Source organism: Pristis pectinata, chromosome 3 (genome assembly GCF_009764475.1).
Source record: "Pristis pectinata isolate sPriPec2 chromosome 3, sPriPec2.1.pri, whole genome shotgun sequence".
Taxonomy (NCBI): domain Eukaryota; kingdom Metazoa; phylum Chordata; class Chondrichthyes; order Rhinopristiformes; family Pristidae; genus Pristis; species Pristis pectinata.
The window spans coordinates 24,964,457-24,986,443 of record NC_067407.1 but is presented as its reverse complement, the minus strand read 5'-3'; the positions used below and the strand labels follow the sequence as shown (position 1 = coordinate 24,986,443).

General features: G+C 40.3%; 1 protein-coding gene across 2 annotated transcripts in view; it reads left to right on the top strand.

Annotated features, from left to right (window-relative positions):
• Positions 1 to 21,532, top strand: part of LOC127568950 (elongation of very long chain fatty acids protein 4-like) — a 43,636-nt gene extending 22,104 nt beyond the window's left edge. Inside the window, exons 3-8 of one of the 2 annotated variants that reach the window (XM_052013224.1) lie at positions 439 to 626; positions 1,589 to 1,669; positions 3,928 to 3,984; positions 12,250 to 12,364; positions 15,035 to 15,162; positions 15,983 to 21,532. In XM_052013224.1, the coding sequence (XP_051869184.1) occupies positions 439 to 626; positions 1,589 to 1,669; positions 3,928 to 3,984; positions 12,250 to 12,364; positions 15,035 to 15,162; positions 15,983 to 16,150 (737 nt within the window). In that variant the 3' untranslated portion in view covers positions 16,151 to 21,532. The remainder of the gene's footprint in view (positions 1 to 438; positions 627 to 1,588; positions 1,670 to 3,927; positions 3,985 to 12,249; positions 12,365 to 15,034; positions 15,163 to 15,982) is intronic. The other variant, XM_052013225.1, reaches the window with a different exon arrangement.
• The last annotated feature ends 455 nt before the right edge of the window (positions 21,533 to 21,987 follow it).

The window sequence follows — 21,987 nt, the reverse complement described above, 5'->3', positions numbered from 1 at the left end:
TTGACTTGCCTTATCAATCCTCATCCTTCTCCTGAAGCCTCGCCCATTAAAGCTTCTGCACTTGGACATCAAGCACAGCACTTCGGCCTCAAGGTAGCCTTTCTCAAAATGGCCACTCCCGCTAGAGTTTGCCTCCCTTTTATCTATTATTCCTTATTACTCATCTTGCCGAAAAGGAAAAAAAATCACCTTGCCTTGCACCACCTCTTTAAACTCCCTCTCTGACACCTCCCAGGTGCCAACCTCAAGGATGTCCTGGAGCAGGTACAAAGCATTATGAAAGGGGAGGGCAAGCTGCCAGAGGTTATAGTCCACATTGGTATATGTGTGCTAATTAAGAAAAATAAGTTTAAAAAAAATTAAAGTTTTAAAATTTGTATATTTTGTGAATTGAAGTATTTTTCTTCTAATTGTCTCTTTCTTTAAAATTCATTTCAGACAAGAGGACTGACCCTTGGTTCCTGGTTTATTCACCCATTCCTGTTTTTGTGACATTCATTATCTACCTTCTAATCTGCAAATATGGACCGAAGTACATGCTGAGTCGAGAACCATTCAATCTGAAATATATACTCATTGTTTACAATTTTGCCCTTGTTGCAATTTCAGCTTACATTTTCTGGGAGGTATACCTGTTTCTTTTAAACCATAATTAAGAACATTTTGCTTTTTATTTGAGTCGTATGCTTGCTTGATTCTATAAATATTTTTGTGGGTAGATCAGGCTGGACAGCTATCCTTCATCTCTGGAATGTGGGCTTTATTCTGATTGAAGGAACAATATCAAAGTTCTCCCTCTAATTGCATAAAATGAGCTTCCACAGCAAAGATTTGCTTTAATAACTGTTAATGAGAAAAGCTATGAGGAATGATAAATATGGTCTTTGCTCTTCCATATTTTGCTTCTGGAATGTTGTACACAAAACTGAAAATGTATTTTTTAAGTAACACCTTCCTTAGCTTTTTGATATTTATTTATGGGAGGTGAGCTTTTCCCTAAGTAAGAAAATTGCCTTAATCTCATGGTATATTGAATACCCTTTACATTCCAACATGAGATGTGAGTACCTCCTGACTGGACCAATATTTATTGCCTTCATGAAGGTGTGGGTGAACAATTTGAACCTCTGCTGTCCTCGTGCTAAAGGTATATGGTATAGTTTTGAAGTGAGGTCCAGGATTTTGACCCAGTGACAATGAAGAAAGATGATTTATACTTTCAATTCTGAGTGAAATGCAGGCAGTGATCTTCCCACATGCTTGCTACTTTTAACCTTGCCACTGACACCTGTGTTCCAAGTATGAATGTGAAATATACTTAATGCAGCAGATGATTAAGACAGTTTTCTGAATTGAAACCAAAGTAGCCGGAAATCCTATTTCAAGCCTTTTCTAAAATACAATGAAGTTACTTTACTGCTCCTGTTATCATTGGTGGAGATCAGGGATGACATTCTCTTAAGGGATTTGGTCTGATGTGGACTGCACCTCTTGACGTGAGCTATGTTGTCATTTGATTCTATTTCTTGCTGAGTGCAGTTGTACCATTTATGCACCTTGATAATCTGAAAAACCATCTGCATTCTAGTTCCTAGTGACATCAATTCGTGCAAACTATAGCTATCTTTGTGAGCCTGTGGATTACAGCAACAGTGAACTTGGATTACGGGTAAGAAGCATAGCTCTGAGGGTGTGTAATAATGTTGTCCTTAAATTTTGACTTGTGAGATTGGGAAGTATTGTTCATTTGTTATTCCAATAATATAACAATGAGTATCTTTATGAAAAGAAATGAGAACACTTTGATACACAATTCTGATTTGTTCTCTCTAGTTCATTTTATTCATTGCTGCTTCAAAGATAACTTAGAGTTTGAAATGAGAGGAAAAGTGAGTAAGACCAAAAGTCACAATGACAATGTTTCCAACTGCAAACTCTGCTACAGATTTGTATCTTTTGCAGGATACTTTTGTTTTACAGTATAGGAATGTCATCGGCTCCTATAAAATTTGCATTTGGGACCAGATGTACTTGATATTTTCCTTGTATGCTACTATTTTCTTTCTGAAAGCTTGATTTGATAACATTAAGTAAAGCAAAGCCTGGTTTGATCATCATGATTTTATTCCATGACATAAAATATATATAGAGCAATATGGATGATTATAGTTGCTTAGTTCAAAAATGTATAATTTTGCATATAAAGAACAGGCAATGCTCGTTCCACATTGGCAGGTTGTGTTTCTTAAGCGGACTAGTCTCGACATTCATTTTCTTTTACCCTAGGACAGGCCCACGGTTGTTTCAACTTTCTGCCTTGTTTTACCCTCCTGCAGCACTTTGTAATTGCTTTTGGCTTTGATCCCCTGTTCTACTTTTGAAAATTCCCTTGGGACTGTATTGCAAAACCTGGCCATCTTTTACTTTTCCATTCGTGGGTTGATAAATTGGAGATTTCCAACATTGTAATGTGAGATATCAGTGTATATATTTCCACATTGTATAATGCTTTAATATTTTTTGACTTGGATCACAGCTGAATCGTTATAAACACTTGCTGCATATTTCGGAAACTTAAGTATTGGTGTTGATTCTTCAGCTGTGTCATTTACCTAAAATGTAAAGATCCTTCTTAAATTGTCCATGGATACAGGGTATATTAATGTAATCATAGCAGTAATAAACTTGGGTGCCTAGACAGCAGAAGATTTTCCAGACCAATGTTTGAACTTCTGCATTAGCATCTATTGTACACATGCCATTGCAATATTTTAATATTATGTACCCTCTCTGTGCTGCATGAGTGACTTCCCCTTTTTGTTCCAACCAAAGACTCGGCCACTGAAACTCAGCCTCTGATTGGATGTCATTGTTGCTTGTGTGTTCATGTTGGGGAAGTGTATATTTGAAGAATTTTTCTTTTGTGATCATTTTTAATTATTAACATTACTGGGAGATTCCAAGACAAATGTTGTTAATTTTAATGCATGATTACATGGTATCCGAGGTGTCACTTATTTGAAAGTATAAACTATATATGGAATTGTAACGTTGACAGTTTGATAAATGCAGTCTGGTTTGAAACTTAAGTGTGTGTATAGATTACAGGGTTATAGCAGCAAAGTTACTTGTAGAAAACCATTTTTTTTAAACATCAAATTAGGTTGATTTGGGTTTTTTTGGCTTAGAAATTTGAAGCAAAAAAATACATGTGACATATGCTCTCACTGTTTAAAAACTGGCTGCTGTTGCAATTTGTAAGTGACTGTTAAGGATCAGTGCCAAATGTAGTATATTTTAGATGAAGACAAGTTAAAAGGTCAAAACATTATAGGTAGTATTTTATTCAACATTATAACTGCAGTTTAAGAGTTAGTTTATCATTGAAGAATTGACTGAAACCTGTAGCTTTATTAGAATTTCAAAAACAGATTATGTTGGATTGGACTTTGTAGAAACGTGTCAGCATGTATGTGAAACAAACCCAGACATCCCAAACTTGTTGGAGGCTGATTGATGGAGGTTTTATAATTATGTCCTACCTGATGGAGAAGAGTGTGTATTTGTTGGAGCATTGGTGCATTAGAAGGTTGTTTTAGTGTGGAAGCTAAATGGGCCACTATAGGAATCTCACAATTTTTCTGATTTTAAAAACAAATTAAGAAGGACAATTAAAATTAAATTATGTTGGACAAAATATATAATGAAGCAGAACAGTTGTGAATGAAACTTGATGTTGATAATGAAGTAACACGAAACCCTGAAGTGAAAATACATAATGTGTTTGAAAAATGTAATGGATCAGCTGAGATCATCAGAATTTAAATCAATATTTTAGGCAGTTTTCTGCCAATGCCAATGGACCTGCTTTGCATTTTGTTTTTTTTAGATTTTGTAGTTTTTTTTATTGTCCTTCTCTCTTTACAGATGGCAAATGTTTGCTGGTGGTTTTTTTTCTCCAAAGTCATTGAACTGATGGATACAGTAAGTAATTACCTTTATTTTAAAAGGTAGTTTCAATTATTTTAGTAGTATTGCTGGATTTTAAAGGCAACATTATGACTTATCCTGGGTATGACTTTTTCAACAGAAGGTTTTGAAACATGATGCCAATGTTTTCAATTTGCTTATTTGAGTGTCAACTGTTTTGGAAATTCCCTCCTAAATTTTAAGTGATTAGTGGCTGCAAGTCTGGTAGAATAGATAGTGAAATTAAAACCACAAGTACAAATTTGTGTTCATAAATGTGTGATGAAGGTTTGAGTGTCAATCATAAGAAAAATGACATTCCAATCCCAGAATAAAACTCCTGCACCTTGTTAATGCAATAGAAGAAGAGACTATTTTTAGGTTTCAACACTGACCAGTACAGACTAACTTTTGACTTGGATCTGTTTGGTAAATTCTTATCTAGAAGTCAAAAAATTCCAGAAGTTAAATGCATTAATATAGGCTAATGCACCATTTTAGAGGGAAAGTCCATCCCCATTTCCTTGATGGACTGACTGTAAATGGATCCTATATCGCTATTTAAAAAAGACAATCAACAGGAAATTCTCTGTAGCCTGGTCAATATTCTTCCCTTAAAGCAGGCACAGTAGTGTAGCGGTTAGCGTAATGCTTTACAGTGCCAGCGACCCGGGTTCAAATCCGGCCACTGCCTGTAAGGAGTTTGTACGTTCTCCCGGTGTCTGCGTGGGTTTCCTCCGGGTGCTCCAGTTTCCTCCCACATTCCAAAAGGCGTACAGGTTAGGAAGTTGTGGGCATGCAGAACACTCTACGCAAAAGATACATTTCACTGTGTGTTTCGATGTACATGTGACTAATAAAGATATCTTAAAGAATGCCACACAAGGTTGGTGAACCACATTGAACTGATTGATGTTTGTGGAGATTGGGTGCAATGATAATCACTCAGTTGTATGACTTCTCTGAGATACTGCTGAAGCAAATGATGAGATGCTGTATTAATGCAGGTTTTATTCTCCCCTTGACATGGACAACAGGATGAGCATTTGAGTATAGTTGTTCAATTTGCTTCTAAGATAAATAATTATATTTCTAACTTTTGTTAAAATAAAGAAAAAAGAAACAATCAAACTGAGCAAATCAGATGAGCATCGAGTACCATGAATTTTGTTGTGGCTTGGCTATTTGCCAATTTGGGATTAGCTTGATGAGCAGGGTTAGTATCCTGGTGTTAGAACACTGGTTCAAAGCAGCCAGCTATAGATTAGTGGTATCTGAACTATGGGGCTGGGCTACTGGGCAGGAGATCAAACTAGTATCTTTCTACTTGTAGCACTTCATGGCTTTGCATGTCCATAGAACAGTACAACACAGCACGGGCTCTTTGACCCATGATGTTGTGCTGACCTATATAGACCTACTCCACAATCAATATAACCCTTCCTCCTACACAACCCATAACCCTCCATTTTCCTTACATCCGTAAGCCTATCTAAGAATATGTTAAATGTCCCTGTTGTATCAGCCTCTACCACCACCCCTGGCAGTGCATTCCAGGCACCTATCACTTTCTGTGTTTTTTTAAAAAAAAAACTACCTCTGACGTCTCCCCTAAACTTTCCTCCACTCACCTTAAATGGATGTCCTCTGGTAGTGGCCATTGCTGCCCTGGGAAAAAGGTCCTGGCTGTCCACCCTATCTATGCCTCTCATAATTTTATACACTTCGATGAAGTTGCCTGTTATCCTCTGTCACTCCAGAAAGAAAGTCCCTGACTCACTCAGCCTTTCCTCAAAAGACATGTTGTCTAATCTAGGCAGCATCCTGGTAAATCTCCTCTGCACCCTCTAAAGCTTCCACATCCTACGATGAGGTGACCAGAACTGAACACAATACTCCAAGTGTGGTCTACCCAGAGTTTTATAGAGCTGCTCTTGAACTCAGTCCCAACTAATGAAGACCAGCACACCATATGCCTTTTTAACCACCCTTATCAACTTGCATGGCAACTTTGAGGGATCTGTGGACTTGGACCCCAAGATCCCTCTGTTCCTCCACACTGTTAAGAATCCTGCCATTAACCATGTACTCTGCCTTCAAGTTCGATCTTCCAAAGTGTGTCACCTCACACTTTTCCAGATTGAACTCAATCTGCCATTGTTCCACCCAACTCCACCCAACACCCAGCTGTTTGTATCCCATTGTAACCTACGACAATCTTCTACACTATTGACACCACTACCAGCAACCTTTGTGTCATCTGCAAACTTACTAACCCACCCTTTTTGTTTTCGGGTCATTACTGCAAACTTCAGACTTCGGAGCAGCTAAGTTTTTTTTTCTAATCGGGAATAGTGGGTTAAGACTACGCAGGCGTGTGATGTAAGCAGGTAGCGCGGGAGGAGTTTAAAAAGACCGCCATATCCAGTGGGCAGCGGAGTGAGAGGGAGCAAAGTGATTGGGCTTTGGCTCAATGGGCTTAGGTGGTAACGGGTCGAGGCGGGATCCACTTATCTATCATTCTCTTCGGCATCAAGAGGCAGAGGCCATCTGCAACAACACTGGTGAGTAGCTAGTAAGTAAGGGTAAGGTTTACTGTTATTATTATAAATTTTTAAGTAGACTACAGCTAGGTAGGAAAAAAACTTAGTTCAGATGGAGGGCATGGCAATGTGCTGCAGCTGCTTGATGTAGGAGCTAGTGGAACCTGCTGTGGTGCACAGTGACCACATCTGCAGTAAGTGTTTGAGGCTGGAGGAACTTTGGCTCAGAATTGATGAGCTGGAGTTGCAGCTTCAAACACTGCAGAGCATCAGGGAGGGGGAGAGTTATGTAGATGCTGTGCATTGGGAGGCAGTCACCCCCCCTTAGAGCAGGTACTTCTAGGGTCCAGGAGGCACAGGGGTGGGTGACTGTCAGGGGAGAGAAAAAGAAAGGGAACAGGCAGACAGTGCAGAGGACTCCAGAGGCTGTTCCCCTCAGTAACAGGTTTTCCATTTTGGATGCTGTTGAGGGGGATGACCTACAGGGATCAAGCAGCAGAATCCAGGTCTCTGGCACTAGGAGAAGAGGAAGGCAATAGTGATAGGGGACTCGATAGTCAGGGAAACAGACAAGAGGTTCTGTGGACATGAGCGAGAATCTCGGATGGTATGTTGCCTCCCAGGTGCCAGGGTCCGGGATGTCTCTGATCGGGTCCACAGCATTCTTGAGCCAGAGGGAACAGAGCCAGAAGTCGTGGTACATGTTGGTACCAATGACATAGGTAGGAAGGGGAATGAGCTTCTGGAAAGGGAGTTTAGGGAGCTAGTCAGAAGGCTGAAGAACAGGACCTCAAGGGTAGCAATCTCAAGATTGCTGCCAGTGCCACGTGATAGTGAAGGTAGGAATGGGAGGTGACGGCAGTTGAATGCGTGGCTGAGGAGTTGGTGCAGGGGGCAAAGATTTAGATTTTTGGATCATTGGGATCTCTTCTGGGAAAGGTGGGACCTGTACCAAGTGGATGGGTTACACCTGAACTCGAGGGGGACCAATATCCTTGCAGGTAGGTTTGCTAGTGTGGTTCGGGAGTGTTTAAACTAGTTTGCGGGGGGATGGGAACTGGAGGGATAGGTCAGTGGAAGAACTGCATGGAGTAAGGTCAGATCTAACATATAGAGAGGCTTTGAGGAAGGAGAAGCAGAGTACAGGGTATAAAAGTAGAGAAGTGGATGGGCTAAAGTGCAGTTACTTAAATGCAAGAAGTATCAGGAATAAGGGTGATGAACTAAGAGCTTGGATAAATACATGGAACTATGATATTGTGGCTCTTGCAGAGACTTGGCTGTCACCAGGGCAGGAATGGATACTGAATATTCCTGGATTTCAGTGTTTTAAAAGGGGTGGGGGGAGGAGAGGAGAGGAGGAAGGGTGGTGTTACTGGTCAGGGATACTATTACAGCTGCAGAAAGGGTGGATAATGTAGAGGGATCCTCTCTAGAGTCAGTATGGGTGGGAGTTAGGAAAAAGAAAGGAGCAGTTACTCTACTAGGAGTATCCTATAGGCCCCCAGGTAGCAGCAAAGATACTAAGGAGCAGATTGGGAGGCAGATTTTGGAAAGGTGCAAGAATAACAGGGTTGTTATCATGGGAGACTTCAACTTCCCAAATATTGATTGGCACCTGCCTAGTACCAAAGGTTTAGATGGGGCAGAGTTTGTAAAGTGTGTTCAGGACGAATTCCCGTCACAGTATGTTGAAAGGCCAACTAGAGGGAATGCCATATTAGATCTAGTATTAGGTAATGAACCGGGTCAGGTGACAAATCTCTCAGTGGGTGAGCATTAGGGGGACAATGACCACTGCTCCCTAACCTTTAGCATTGTCATGGACAAGGATAGAAGCAAAGAGGACGGGAAGATATTTAATTGGGGAAGGGCAAATTATGAGGCTATAAGGCTAGAACTTGCGAGTGTGAATTGGGATGAGATTTTTGAAGGGAAATGTACTATGGACATGTGGTTGTTGTTCAGGGATCTCTTGCAGGATGGTAGGGATAAATATGTCCTGGTGAGGCAGAGAAGAAATGGCAGGGTGAAGGAACCATGGGTGACAAGAGAGGTGGAACAACTAGTTAGGAAGAAGAAGGCAGCATACATAAGGTTTAGGAAGCAAGGATCAGATAGGTCTCTTGAGGAATATAGGGAACTTAAGAAGGGACTAAGGAGAGCAAGAAGGAGATATGAAAAGGCCTGGCGAGTAGGATTAAGGAAAATCCCAAGGCTTTTTTCACTTATGTGAAGAGCAGAAAGATGACGAGAGTGAAGGTAGGACCGATTAGAGACAAAGGTGGGAAGATGTGCCTGGAAGCTGTGGAAGTGGGTGAGGTCCTCAATGAATACTTCTCTTCAGTATTCACCAAGGAGAGGGGTCTTCATGATGCTGAGGACAGTGGTGGTAAGGTTAATGTTCTGGAGCATGTAGATATCAAGAGAGAGGATGTGTTGGAGCTGTTAGAAAATATTAGGACAGTTAAGTCCCCGGGGCCTGACGGAATATTCCCCAGGCTGCTCCGCGAGGCGAGGGAGGAGATTGCTGAACCGTTGGCTAGGATCTTTGAGTCCTCGTGGTCCACGGGAATGGTACCGGAGGATGGGAGAGTGTCGAATGTTGTCCCCTTATTCAAAAAAGGAAGTAGGGATAGTCCAGGGAATTATAGACCAGTGAGCCTTGTGTCTGTGGTTGGAAAAGCTGTTGGAAAAGATTCTCAGAGATAGGATCTATGGGCATTTAGAGAATCATGGTCTAATCAGGGACAGCCAGCATGGCTTTGTGAAGGGCAGATCATGTCTCACAAGCCTGATAGGGTTCTTTGAGGAGGTGACCAGAAAGATTGATGAAGGCAGTGCAGTAGATGTGGTCTGCATGGATTTTAGTAAGGCACTTGACAAGGTTCCACTTGGTAGGCTTCTTCAGAAGGTCAGAGGGCATGGAATCCAGGGAGGCTTGGCCGTGTGGATTCAGAATTGGCTTGCCTGTAGAAAGCAGAGGGTTTTGGTGGAGGGAGTGCATTCGGACTGGAGGGCTGTGACTAGTGGTGTCCCACAAGGACCGGTTCTGGGACCTCTACTTTTCATGATTTTTATTAATGACCTGGATGAGGGGGTAGAAGGGTGGGTTGGTAAGTTTGCAGATGACACAAAGGTTGGTGGTGTTGTGGATAGTGTAGAGGATTGTTGAAGATTGCAGAGGGTCATTGATAGGATGCAGAGCTGGGCTGAGAAGTGGCAGATGGAGTTCAATACAGAGAAGTGTGAGGAGGTGCACTTTGGAAGGACAAACTCCAAGGCAGAGTACAAAGTTAGTGGCAGGATTCTTGGTAGTGTGGAGGAGCAGAGGGATCTGGGGGTCCATATCCACAGATCCCTGAAAATTGCCTCACAGGTGGATAGGGTAGTTAAGAAAGCTTATGGGATGTTAGCATTCATAAGTCGTGGGATTGAGTTTAAGAGCCACGAGGTAATGATGCAGCTCTACAAAACTCTGGTTAGACCACACTTAGAGTACTGTGTCCAGTTCTGGTTGCCTCATTATAGGAAGGATGTGGAGGTGTTGGAAAGGGTGCAGAGGAGATTTACCAGGATGCTGCCTGGTTTAGAGAGTATGCATTATGAGGAGTGACTAAGGGAGCTAGGGCTTCACTCATTGGAGAGAAGGAGGATGAGAGGAGACATGATAGAGGTGTACAAAATATTAAGAGGAATAGATAGAGTAGACAGCCAGCATCTCTTTCCCAGGGCACCAATGCTCAATACAAGAGGGCATGGCTTTAAAGTAATGGGTGGGAAGTTCAAGAGAGAGATCAGAGGGAGGTTTTTTACCCAGAGTGTTTGGGGCATGGAATGCACTGCCTGGGGTGGTGGTGGAGGCTGATACATTGGACAAGTTCAACAGATTGTTAGATAAGCATATGGAGGAATTTAAAATAGAGGGATATGTGGGGGGAAGGGGTTAGATAGTTTTTAGGCGTGGTTTAAAGGTTGGCACAACATTGTGGGCTGAAGGGCCTGTATTGTGCTGTACTTTCTATGATTCTATAATTCCACTTCCTCATCCAAATCATTTATAAAAATCAAAGCGTAGGGGTCCCAGATTCCTGCAGAACACCACTAGTTACCAACCTTAAGGAAGGATACTCTCCATCTACTACCATCCTCTGCCTTCTGTGGGCAAGCCATTTCCGAATCCATGCAGCCCAGTTTTCATGGATCCCATGCCTCATGATTTTCTGGAGGAGCCTACCATGGGGAACCTTGTCAAATGCTTTAATAGAATCCATATACACCACATCCACCGCTCTACTGTAATCAATTTGTTTTCATGTTTTTCAGAAGCTCCAACACTGCCTTTTTTGTAACCTCGACGTGCTTTAGCACAGTAGCCTGTTCTATGCTGACCTCGCATTCATCAAAGTCCCTGTCCCTGGTGAACACTGAAGCAAAGTATTCATAAAGGACCTCCCCTACATCTACCGCCTCCAGGCTCATATTTCCCCTTTATCCCTGAGCGGTCCTACCCTCACCCTGGTCATCCTCCTGTTCTTCACATACACGTAGAACACCCTGGGGCTTTCCTTAATCCTACCCACCAAGGCCTTCTCATGTCCCCTTCTAACTCTCCTAAGTCCCTTCTTAAGCTCCTTCCTGATTTACCTTATAACTCTCAAGAGCCCTGTCTGATTTTTTGCTTCCTAAACCTTAAGTATGCTTCCTCCTTCCTCTTGATTAATTGTTCCACCTCTCTTGTCAACTATGGTTCCTTCACCCTACCATCCTTTCCCCATCTCAGTGGGACAAACCCTTCCAGAATCCCATGCAAGTTATCCCTAAATAACCTCCACATTACTGCTGTGTATTTTCCTGAGAGTATCTGTTCCCAATTTACAGTCCCAAGTTCCTGCCTAATACCATCATAATTAGCCCTCCCCCAATTAAAAACTTTCCCATGTCGTCTGCTCCTGTTCTTGTCCATGGCTATGCTAAAGGTCAGGGAGTTGTGGTCACGATCTCCAAAATGCTCACCCACCAAGATGTCTGTCACCTGACGAGGTTCATTGCCATGTAGAGCTTTAAAAATGAAAGTATCTCAATATGTGTTTCCATGCTAATTTTTTTATAGTCTAATTAAGTATCATGTTATTCAACTTTTTTTTTGCATCAGCTTATCCATAGAATTTAATGAGCATTCCAAGCATAATTGTCAATGGCAATGCTGCTAAATTCTTTTGACATTCATCTCCATGGAGTCTCACACAAGATGAGACTAAATGCAATCCTATTAGAAATGTAATCTCCCAGTGAGAAATATGATTTTCATGGCTTCAAAATAGGATTCAAATGAAAATTGGTACTAATGTCAGAGATTTTGCACTTAAAAGTGTTTTATCCAGGCCAATATTCTTAGTGGCACTCTTCAGTAATAGACACATCTGCTGATATCAGAGATAATCAGAGTATTGTGTATGTCAAATGTAATGACCATAATGGCTACTGAGTTTAATCATGCACCGATACAAAACTGTGTTTCAATGAAGAAATTTAGCAATACAAATGTTATAATGTAGTCTCTTGCTCGGCATTCCCAGCTATGTGAGACAAGGGGCTAGATTCATGTCCGCTTGATCACTGAAGTAGATACTGCATTTTATTTTGTATGAAAAGATTTCCATGTGGCACATGCAAATCTTGATATATTTTCCATTTTGTTCCTGTATGCTAACTTCATCTTGTTTCCTTTTGGCAGGTATTTTTTATTCTGAGGAAAAAGCACAATCAGGTCACATTTCTTCATGTTTACCATCATGGTACAATGATTTTCAATTGGTGGGCAGGAGTGAAATATGTACCAGGGGGACAGTGTAAGTGTTCAGATCGTGGAACTTTGGGGGGCAAAAATTTGGACTTTTCTCAAAATAATCAATCATTTATATGTAATGTCAAATCTTAGAAGGAAAGTTGCAGTTCATTAATTAGTAGATGATTGGTAGGTGAACCTATGTTTTGCTTTGCTTCAAGATAGATGATATTCCAGTCTGTCAAATTGTGACCAAATCATTGGTGCTTTATAACTGGCCACCTATTACATCATCCACTATGTGGAACGGATCTCTTCGTTATTTCAATCAATCATCTCTGGAGTAGTGGAATTTTGCAGTGCAGAAGGGGCCATTTGTTCCATTGTTCTGTGCTGGTTTCTTGAAAGAGATGTGCAATTGAGCATGACATACCAGCTTCTCACCATTAAGCCCTGCAAGGTTGTTCTTTGCAAGTATTTGTCCTATTTTAAGGTATCTACAGAATTTGATTCTATCACTCCTTTCAAGTAGTGTGTTCCAGGTCATAATGATCTTCAAAAATACTTTCTCCTCATTTGCCTTCCTAACTTTATTGTCGATTTTTTATTTAATCTGTGACCTCTAGTTATTGGCCCATTTCCAAAGGAAATGTTTGTTTTCTTTTTATTGAATCCTTTCATAATTATTAACACTTTGCGTAGGTCTCCCCTTAACCTTCTCTACTCTATGGAGTTCTAAAACTTCTCCAATCTCACTGCTTATGAAGACACGAGGCTACAAATGCTGGAGCAAAATAACAAGCTGCTGGAGCAACTCTGCTGCAGGAAGATCCCCCATCACTCTTTCATTCCCCTCCCCTTCTCATGGTTCTATCTGCCTATTACCCCTCGTATTATACCTGATTGGTCTCCTCGCCCTTTCCACAACTAGTTCCAGCTGCCCATCACCCCTCCTTCATCTGGTTCCAATTATCACCACATTTACTTATCAGATTCCAACACCTGCGGCCTCTTGTGTCTCCACTTATCACCTTTCAGCCTCTGTCTCTAACTCCACCTCTCTTCTCCCACCGCTCCCCCCCACAAAAATACCTGGCTCCATTGGCTTCATCTATCCAAATCCTCCCTCCTCACCTGGTTCCACGTATCACCTGCCAGCTGTTGCTTCGACCCTCCAGCTCACCTCTTAATACTAGCTATGTCCCCTCTCCACTCTCACACCAGATGCAGGGTCGCAATCCGAAATGGCGACCATCCCTCTGCCTCCACAGATGCTGCCTGACCAGCTGAGTTCCTCCAGCAGTTTGTTTTTCTCACTGCTTATGAACTGTCTCATTCCTGATAACCATCTTTGTCAAGACCCTCGAGAGGGCGTATCTTAAACCATGGTGCCCAGAATTCTCCACAATACTCCACCTGAGGCTTAACCTTTAACTTCTAAAGGTTTAGTGTGACTTAGTTACTTCTGTGTTCGGTGTGTCTTGTTTGCCAAACCATATATCTAATACACTCATGTTTGTGAATATATGCCCCTTGCACATAAACCTCCTCCCCACTTCCCCCCCCCCCCCCCCCCCCCCACCAGGTCTGTTCCTGCAACCCTACTCTTAAATTTTACTGTTTAGATTATATTGCACTTACAGTGCATTATTTCTCAGTAACCATCACTTGTCTGTATTTCTCATTTCTTTGCTAACTACTTATTCATGCTGCAACCATCCTTTTTATATCATGCACTTCTATTTCTACAATAAATCAGTCAAGTTTCTGATACTACATGAGTAGAAAGTAAGAATCTAGTATTTTTTCAACCCACGTCCCACTCTTTTGCCCACAATACTTTGGTTTTCTTGCAAAGTTTACTCATTCATTTTACTCTTATTCAGCTCTTGGCAGATTGAAAGAGTGTTGCCTATGGTCACCAGCCACTAATTATTGTTTTTCATTCCTGTAAGAAATACTATCTTTGGCATTCTTTCTAAAACAGTACAAGATTGGTAAGTTATTATATCAGTTGTCACTGATATTTTTGCTTCCTGCTAATCTGAGCTATAAGGAAGCCTTGGTAACAGTACCAGTTGCTGTTCAGAGACGATTATTCTTTTGTAATTTTTGCCACCTATTTCCCATCCATTATCTCAACCATCCCTCCATCTGCTGTGAAGCTTCTTTTGCAATTTCCCTAAATCTAACTTCACATGGGGTGACACAGCTAGTAAAGTCACTGCCTCGCAGCACCATAGCCCCGGGTTCAATCCTGACCTTGGGTACTGTATGTGGGGCGTTTGCATGTTCTCCTTGTGACTGTGTGTGGGTTTCCTCCGGGTGTTCAGGTTTCCTCTGGGAGTTCTAGTTTCCTCCCAGATCTCAAAAACTTGCAGGTTAGTAGGTTAATTGGCCACTGTAAATTGTCCCTAGTGTGTAGGCAAGTAGTAGAATTGGGGTAGTTGATGAGAATATGGAGAGAATAAAAATGAGATTAATGTAGGATTAGTGTAAATGGGTAGCTGATGTTTGGCATGGACTCATTAGGTCAAAAAGCCTGTTTCTGTGCTGTATTTCTTTATGACTCCTCCATGACCTTCCATAGAAGGTTTGGTCAGTTTTCTTTGCTTCCTCTTTGCTTAAGCAAATAAGTTGGTGAAATCGGTAATTCTTTACACATAGCTAGATTTTGCTCCCATGATGGAGAAAATGTAACTAATGTTCTTTAATATATATTCTTTGTCTTCAGCCTTCTTCATTGGTTTGTTGAACTCCTTTGTGCACATTGTGATGTACCTGTACTATGGCATTGCTGCTATGGGGCCACACATGCGCAAGTACCTGTGGTGGAAACGTTATCTCACAATGCTTCAGCTGGTATGTTGATAACTTAGTCATTCATTGTGTAGATTTAAAAATGAATACCAAAGAGTTCTGAATTTGGCATAAAATTGAGATTTAATAATACCTGAATACTCAATCCACCTCATTAGCTTCTCTTTGGGATATTCTTGAGCTCTTGTATTTGGATATCTCAGAAAGATGTTGCATCTTGCATAATTAGCTACAGGTGTGGTTTTCAGTCTTGGCTGGGCTTGGCTTTAGCCCTTCACTACAGTGCTGATATTGTTGCTTTCTCTTTCCTGACAGTGCTGACAATTGTGGCCAAATCTGCAGCCCACACCTATGCTGAAAGCAAGTATCCCTTTTATCATGCTGGATGCCAGCACTGTTCAAAAAGGGCAACTTGTAATGTGTTGAGGGTGGCGTTGTAGCTGTGCGACTGAAGTTGAGTAAGGTTGCTTCCCGCAGTTAGAAGATAAATGAGAAAATAAAATTTTCTGGAGCTCTGCATGCTCTGGAATCTCAAAGTTGGTTTAGCATTTTGGATGGGCTGTACGAGAAATATTAGGGGAGGGTGTCCTCGCCGTTTGGCATGTAGTGAAACATTACAAGACTGGCTATTGGATAAAAAAGGGGGGAAGAATCAGACTGTTAGTGTGGTACAGCTTCTGCTGGGCTCTCTCTCCATCTGTACATGAGGGGAGATCCTAGAATGCCTTTAAGCTCACTAGGCTTCTCTTCACCCTCAACAATTGCCCAAAATGCTTATTTCACACCATTACCAAGGAAAAATAGGTTAACCATTTTCAAGTCTCGATTCAGTATAAATAACATGTTCCATTTTGTTTTTTAGCTCCAGTTTTATGGCATCGCTGTGCACACTGCCTATAACCTCTTTACAGACTGCGACTTCCCAGATGGGTTTAACCTTTTCGTCTTCATCTACATCATCACTATTATTATTCTGTTCACCAACTTTTATTATAAAACCTACATCCAGAAAAAGACAAAAATAGCATAAATCCTGCAGACTACTTTTAATTCCCTGAACTATCTGTAACAAAGTCTCATGTCAAATGCAACTGTTTAATTTTTTAGTGTGGGCGGTGTGGTAGAAAAGGTTTTGTATTTTAATACACGTTCTTCATCATTGCAGAAAACGGGCTTGTTGATCACTTGCTGCTCCCGTCCCTGCGTATCAAAGATATTAGTCTGTTATTTGGATTTCCCTTTTGCAAACTCGCAACAACCACCTTATCGCTGCTAAGCGTGATTTTATTTTTTTGAAACAAATGATTCAATCAAGTTTTTTTTTAAGAAAGGTCATTGGAATTGGTGGTTCCGTAATGTATTGAGGCTTCCAATTCCATGGAATCTGTTCTCTACATGGTCCATAGTGACTTTCCTATGCCAGGGACTGTTCTGCAGAAGCCTGCATGTCAACATTTGCTTTGCTGCCCCTATGCAGGTAGTTGCACTGAGAAAGGCTGTCACATGTACCTACATCATGGCTGCAGCTTAAACCACAGCACCAGAGAGGCAGCATAATGAGGTAAACAAGGCATTTCATTTAGCCAACACTGAATAATTAGAATTCTGCTGCAGCTGCCATGAATTGCACTTCCAACACTTTTTAATGTAAATCTCTAATTTCTGTTCATTACTCGTGCTAAATTTCACTCCATTACTCATATGTCATGAGCACTCATCACCAGGAAAATTCTTTACTCTTGCATGTGTTACAGATGCAATTATAATGAAGTTTAAGTAGTGATGAACTGTTTGTGCAGCTCCTTTATGTTTGTATTCATAGGACTTTTAATGTAGAATTCTTTTCTGATATAGTTTGGGGAAGCAAATAACAGCACAAAAGCAGGTTAATGCTGCAATAAATGATTTTATTATTTATATTTCTGCTAAACTTTACACAGTTATTTTTGGCTAAGTTAAAAGACTGTCAGAAGCTATGTGGCCAAGCACTGCAACTGAAGAAAATTTTGCTTTTGGGTGGTCTGTTAATACTGTGCAAATGTGCCTTTCCAATGCATGGAAATTTCCAGAATTTCACCAAAAATACTGCCACATTTTCCTATTTTTCAATATCTTGCACCTTTTGTACAAGAGGGAAAGTGGTGTTTCAGGAAAATATGATATAGGCTTTGATGTTCATTTGTTATTGTTCTTCAAATGAGTTAACCTAGATGGTCAGTATGTGGACCCTGAATATGGTGAATTCTAATGTATGTGGGGATATGCTTTATAGCCCGCATTGGGCTGAAGCACAAATGCCTATTGCACTGAATTGCTTTTGTAATAATGCTTTTAAATGTATATCTTTATTGCATTTGCTTTGAGAAGGAATAACCCTGAAATGATGATTTTTGTTTTGCTTTGGAATTTCAATAGTGAATGAATATTGAAATACCTACAGACTTCTTGTAAGTGCAGTGCTACTACTTAGTTGAAGGTCCTGTTGTGTTCACCTTGTAGAAAATAATCCTGTTTTTCTGTACTCTGGTTTGCTTGACTGAGATTGGCGCTTGTGCTTTTTAAAAAAAAAAGTCCAGTAGTGTTCCATTTTAAAGTGTTATTAAGCGGAACAAAAAAGGTGATTCTCTGCCCATGTGCACCTGACCATGGAACCTTTTGTACTCTGTGATTAAAAAGGGTGCTGTGAAAATTCATTCTACAGCTGATGAGTTAAGCCATAAAACTTAGTGAATCTTGTTTCCAGTTGAATTCCTGTCCCAAAGTAAAAATGTGTGCTATCTCTTTGTGGTTCAATCTCCACTGAATTTTGTGTTCTCAACTTTGAAAGTGTCAATAATGCATCAGTTTGCCTCAGGCCCCTTGAGTTGTACACATGATCAAAGGAAGAATGGAAATTTTGTTCTAACAGCCTCTTGCTTTATCTCTCTGGATGCATCTTCAGCTTTGCAATTATTGGTGTGCCTTCTAACTGGTTAAGTATTATTCCTGAATTTCCCATTATTTTCATTCGCCTTGACAAGATCACTTCATTTGTTACTTGGTCAAGACCTGCCGAGTTCAATATTTTCACCATTGCTGTACTGCTTGACTCCAAGTCAAGCCTCAAATTCTGCTCTCCATCATGATCAGTTTTTATTTTCTGCAGTCTGTCTGCACCTGGATCTTTTTCTCATTACTATCCACGGCTTTATCAGCACCTGGCTTTAGCTTTTCAGGGTGGCTGAATTGCTTAACATCTGTTCTGTTATTCCTTGCTGATCTCTGTTCTGCACGTCCAGAACTCCATTGCTGCTCTAGCAAATCTCTTCAAGGCATGGCCTTTCCCGACCTCTGAAATTGGTAGAAGGATTAAACCGGAGGCAAAGAATTTTTTTTTCTTTCATAGGGGTGCAGAACTCGCCTGAAATGGTGGTAGAGGGAGAAACCTTCACTTCATTTAGGAAGTACCTTGTTGTGTCCTCGAAGAGCCATGAACTACAGAGCTGGAAGGTGGAAATAAGTTGCTTTTTTTTAAACAAATGAGTTTTTGTGTCATAAATTCTGTTAAGGTGAGACAAAGGGATAGAATCACACTTTCTGCTTTGTCTCCTGACCTATCAATTTATTTTGCTATTTATCCCCACCAATTAAAGCTGGAAAATATGTTCTTCCATGCTTTCATCACTTCACCACTTCTATTTCCTGCATTCTGTTTACTTGCCCTCCCCATACTGAAATTGCCATTAAAAATGGTGATATAGGGGGAAAATTGGCCATTGTTCCTGCTTATGGCTTGTATTTCTAGCAAGTGACCAGTGGAGAGGATTACGTAAATACCAAGTAAGAATGAGGTTTGCAATGGACTCTGGCACTTTTCTCTTCCCAGTTGTTAAATACCTCCTAAAGGCACTCAGTTGACAATCAGATGCAAGTTGGGTGAAACATATGAAGACATCCAATTGCTGTTTCTCTCAAAAGAAAGGAATGATTGAAAATGGGATAAAACAGTCTATCTTTCCCTCAAATGGACCTCTCCTAGCCCTTGTCTGAATGTACGTTAATGAAGAGCAAAAATTGGGGAGCTTGTATATGCAGTGAAACAGCATATTAACTCAAGGACTAATAGAGTATGGGTATGTTTCAAGAGGGTATTTAATAAATAGAATTATAGACTAAATTCAGAGTTAAGTTTTGTGAAGACTATCATCATGGAGTTTGCTAATGAAGGATTTTCCATTGGCCTTGAAATTGTTCTGCAACAATTTTAAGCATAATCCTTTTAATTCTTGTACAGTGTTTGTAACATAAAGCAAGCATTTGCAAGTTTATTTCATGGAATTTAAAGTAATTGGCAGAAAGGAGATGAGGAAAGTAACTTTCATTCAGAGAGTGGCAGAGGTCTCAAACTCAATACCTGAAAGGGTGGTAGAGGCATAAACCCTCATTACATTTGGAAAGTCCCTGAACACCTACTTGGTCCACTGTAGTACATTTCATGGCTCTTCAAGTGGTAGAAGGTGAGATTAGTAGCTCTTTTTCAACAGGCACAGATCTCATTCTGTGTTGTAATTTTTTTTATGATCGTTTGTTCATTCACTGGACCTTATTTTCAGAAATCTCTGTTAATAGGAGTAAGCTGAAAAAGCACAAAAGAAACCCTGCAGCATGCTGTGGGTACCAAGTTCAAAGATGAAGACTACTGCTACAATGAAGGAGCTAATGACTTTATAGCTTTTAAACAGATTTGTGCTAAAAATCTGGAGAGAGCAGTATCTCTGCCAAAAATACTTAGCCTATCTTGTAGGTGTTGACTGATCTTATCACCATTTGCAGCATTTTTTTCAATCTTTTTAAATTCCAGCAATCCATTTTTTGTATTAATACTCTAAGGTAGAAAATGTTTTGTAAATTAACTTCTTTATAAAACGGTAGAAAGTTCATTTATCTAGCAGATATGTAATGGAAAATAAGTGTCCTATTTGATGCCGTACAATTAACAATGCACTTAAAGCAGTGATGCACAATGGGATGCCTTCTGAATGATTTGTGGCTTATAATCCCAAAAAAGGAGGCTGGTCACTTTTATCAACACTGTAATGAATTGTGTAATTAACCAGACTTCTGGTTTAAATTGTTATTGGTTTTCTTTTTGATTCCATTCTGCTTTTTTCCATCCCCCTCCAATAAACACAAGCAAAATAATCCGTCCTCCTGCACTGCACACACTTGAGACCTGCTTGCTAGTGCTGGTGCTCCTGAGGCATAGTGCTGCTTAATAGATTATGGTAGACTATTGTGTTTCTGCACCACCTTGCACCATTTTTAAGGCCGTCCTGGTGAAGGATGTATTGGATATTTTGCCTTGTGTAAGCTAAGAAGTATGCATGATCACATTAACAGCCAAAGGAACTATTCACCACTGGCTTATGCTACTTAGAAGTGGTATGCATTAGGGTTATTTCCACTTAGTGTAAGGGATTCTGAATGTCTAATTAAGAGGCTGAAATACTACTGAGCTGTGCCAGAAACTGGAGCAAGACCTGGAATCCCAGCTGAAATAACTAAGTTGTAGTTCTGTGGGTATTATGTGTATTGTGTTAGTCTGGATCTGTTGTGCAGCATGTGATACATCTGCAGTGGGTCAAGAATTTGACGTGTAGCAATGGATAAGTAATGCCTGGAATTTGGAATGTTTGAACAGCATTGAGTTTGTTGTGCCCAAGAACTTTATGAATGCTTGTTACAAATCCTCTGGACAAATTGTATGGCAAGGGTAAAAATACTGAAACCATGGTTAATTTAAGTAATTTTACCAAAATGTAACAGTATTTTAAGATTCACCAGAATCAAAACATTGTAAGAAGTATTTGTTTTCTTTGCGGAAGTTTGTATTGATTATTGCACTTGAAGAAAATTTTTTTTTAAATACTGATCATGTTAAAGCTGCAGGACTAATAGCAAACATTAGAGCTGTCAATAACTTCAGACTGAACAGATAAAGGAATTAATATTTTATTTTTTCCATATGCCTTCATGTGGTTTCAAGTGATAGAGACGTATCTCTGCTAAAATCACAAGTAGGAGACATCAGTGGCCTCTCCCATTGTTACTCTATTTCCCCCACACACACATCCCACCCCCTCCCCCCACCGCACCCAGCTGGGTAGTATGAGTGAAAATGAAATTTGACTAAGAATTATTACTTGTCCCTTTTGTTCTTCTGTTGTTTGGACATCTTGAATGCATTCTCATTTTATGTGATTTTTAAACTCCAGAGATTAATGTTAATCATTCAGTGAAAGCCCAAATATGGGTTAAATTGAAACCCTTTGTCTTTTATGTTTGATGTGCTGCCTGCAAATATTTTGCAACCATTTTGTTTAATGGCTTATTATGTTTCCAAGTTTTTCATTAAAAGCTAATGATTCACTCATTTTTGTTTCTGTGATGCTTGGGTGTGGTTTGGTATGATGCCTTTTTACCAGCTGTGCTCAGTTAATAACATTTTCTAATTCAGTAAGTTGTGGGTTCAAATTCCACTCCACAACCTTGTACAAAAAAGTCTAAGCTGGAAGTTAAGCTGAGGGAGTACTGCATTGTTAACAGTACTGTTTTTGAATTTGAGGTCCTGTCTCCTCTCTCAGCTCGACCCAGAAGATCTGATGGCGCTAGGGCATTATCCCCAGTGTTCTTTTCAACCTTTTGTTACTTAATACAAAACTTTTTTTTAAAAAAGAAATTTTTTCTTTGCTCTTCGTAGGAAGTTACTCAGTGCAAATCAACTGCCTACATCAAAACAGTGACTACACTTCAGAAAGAAGCTATAAAGTATTGGTGACATCATGTAGTTGAAATGCAGTATCTAAATGTGGTTTTGGTTTTTTTTAA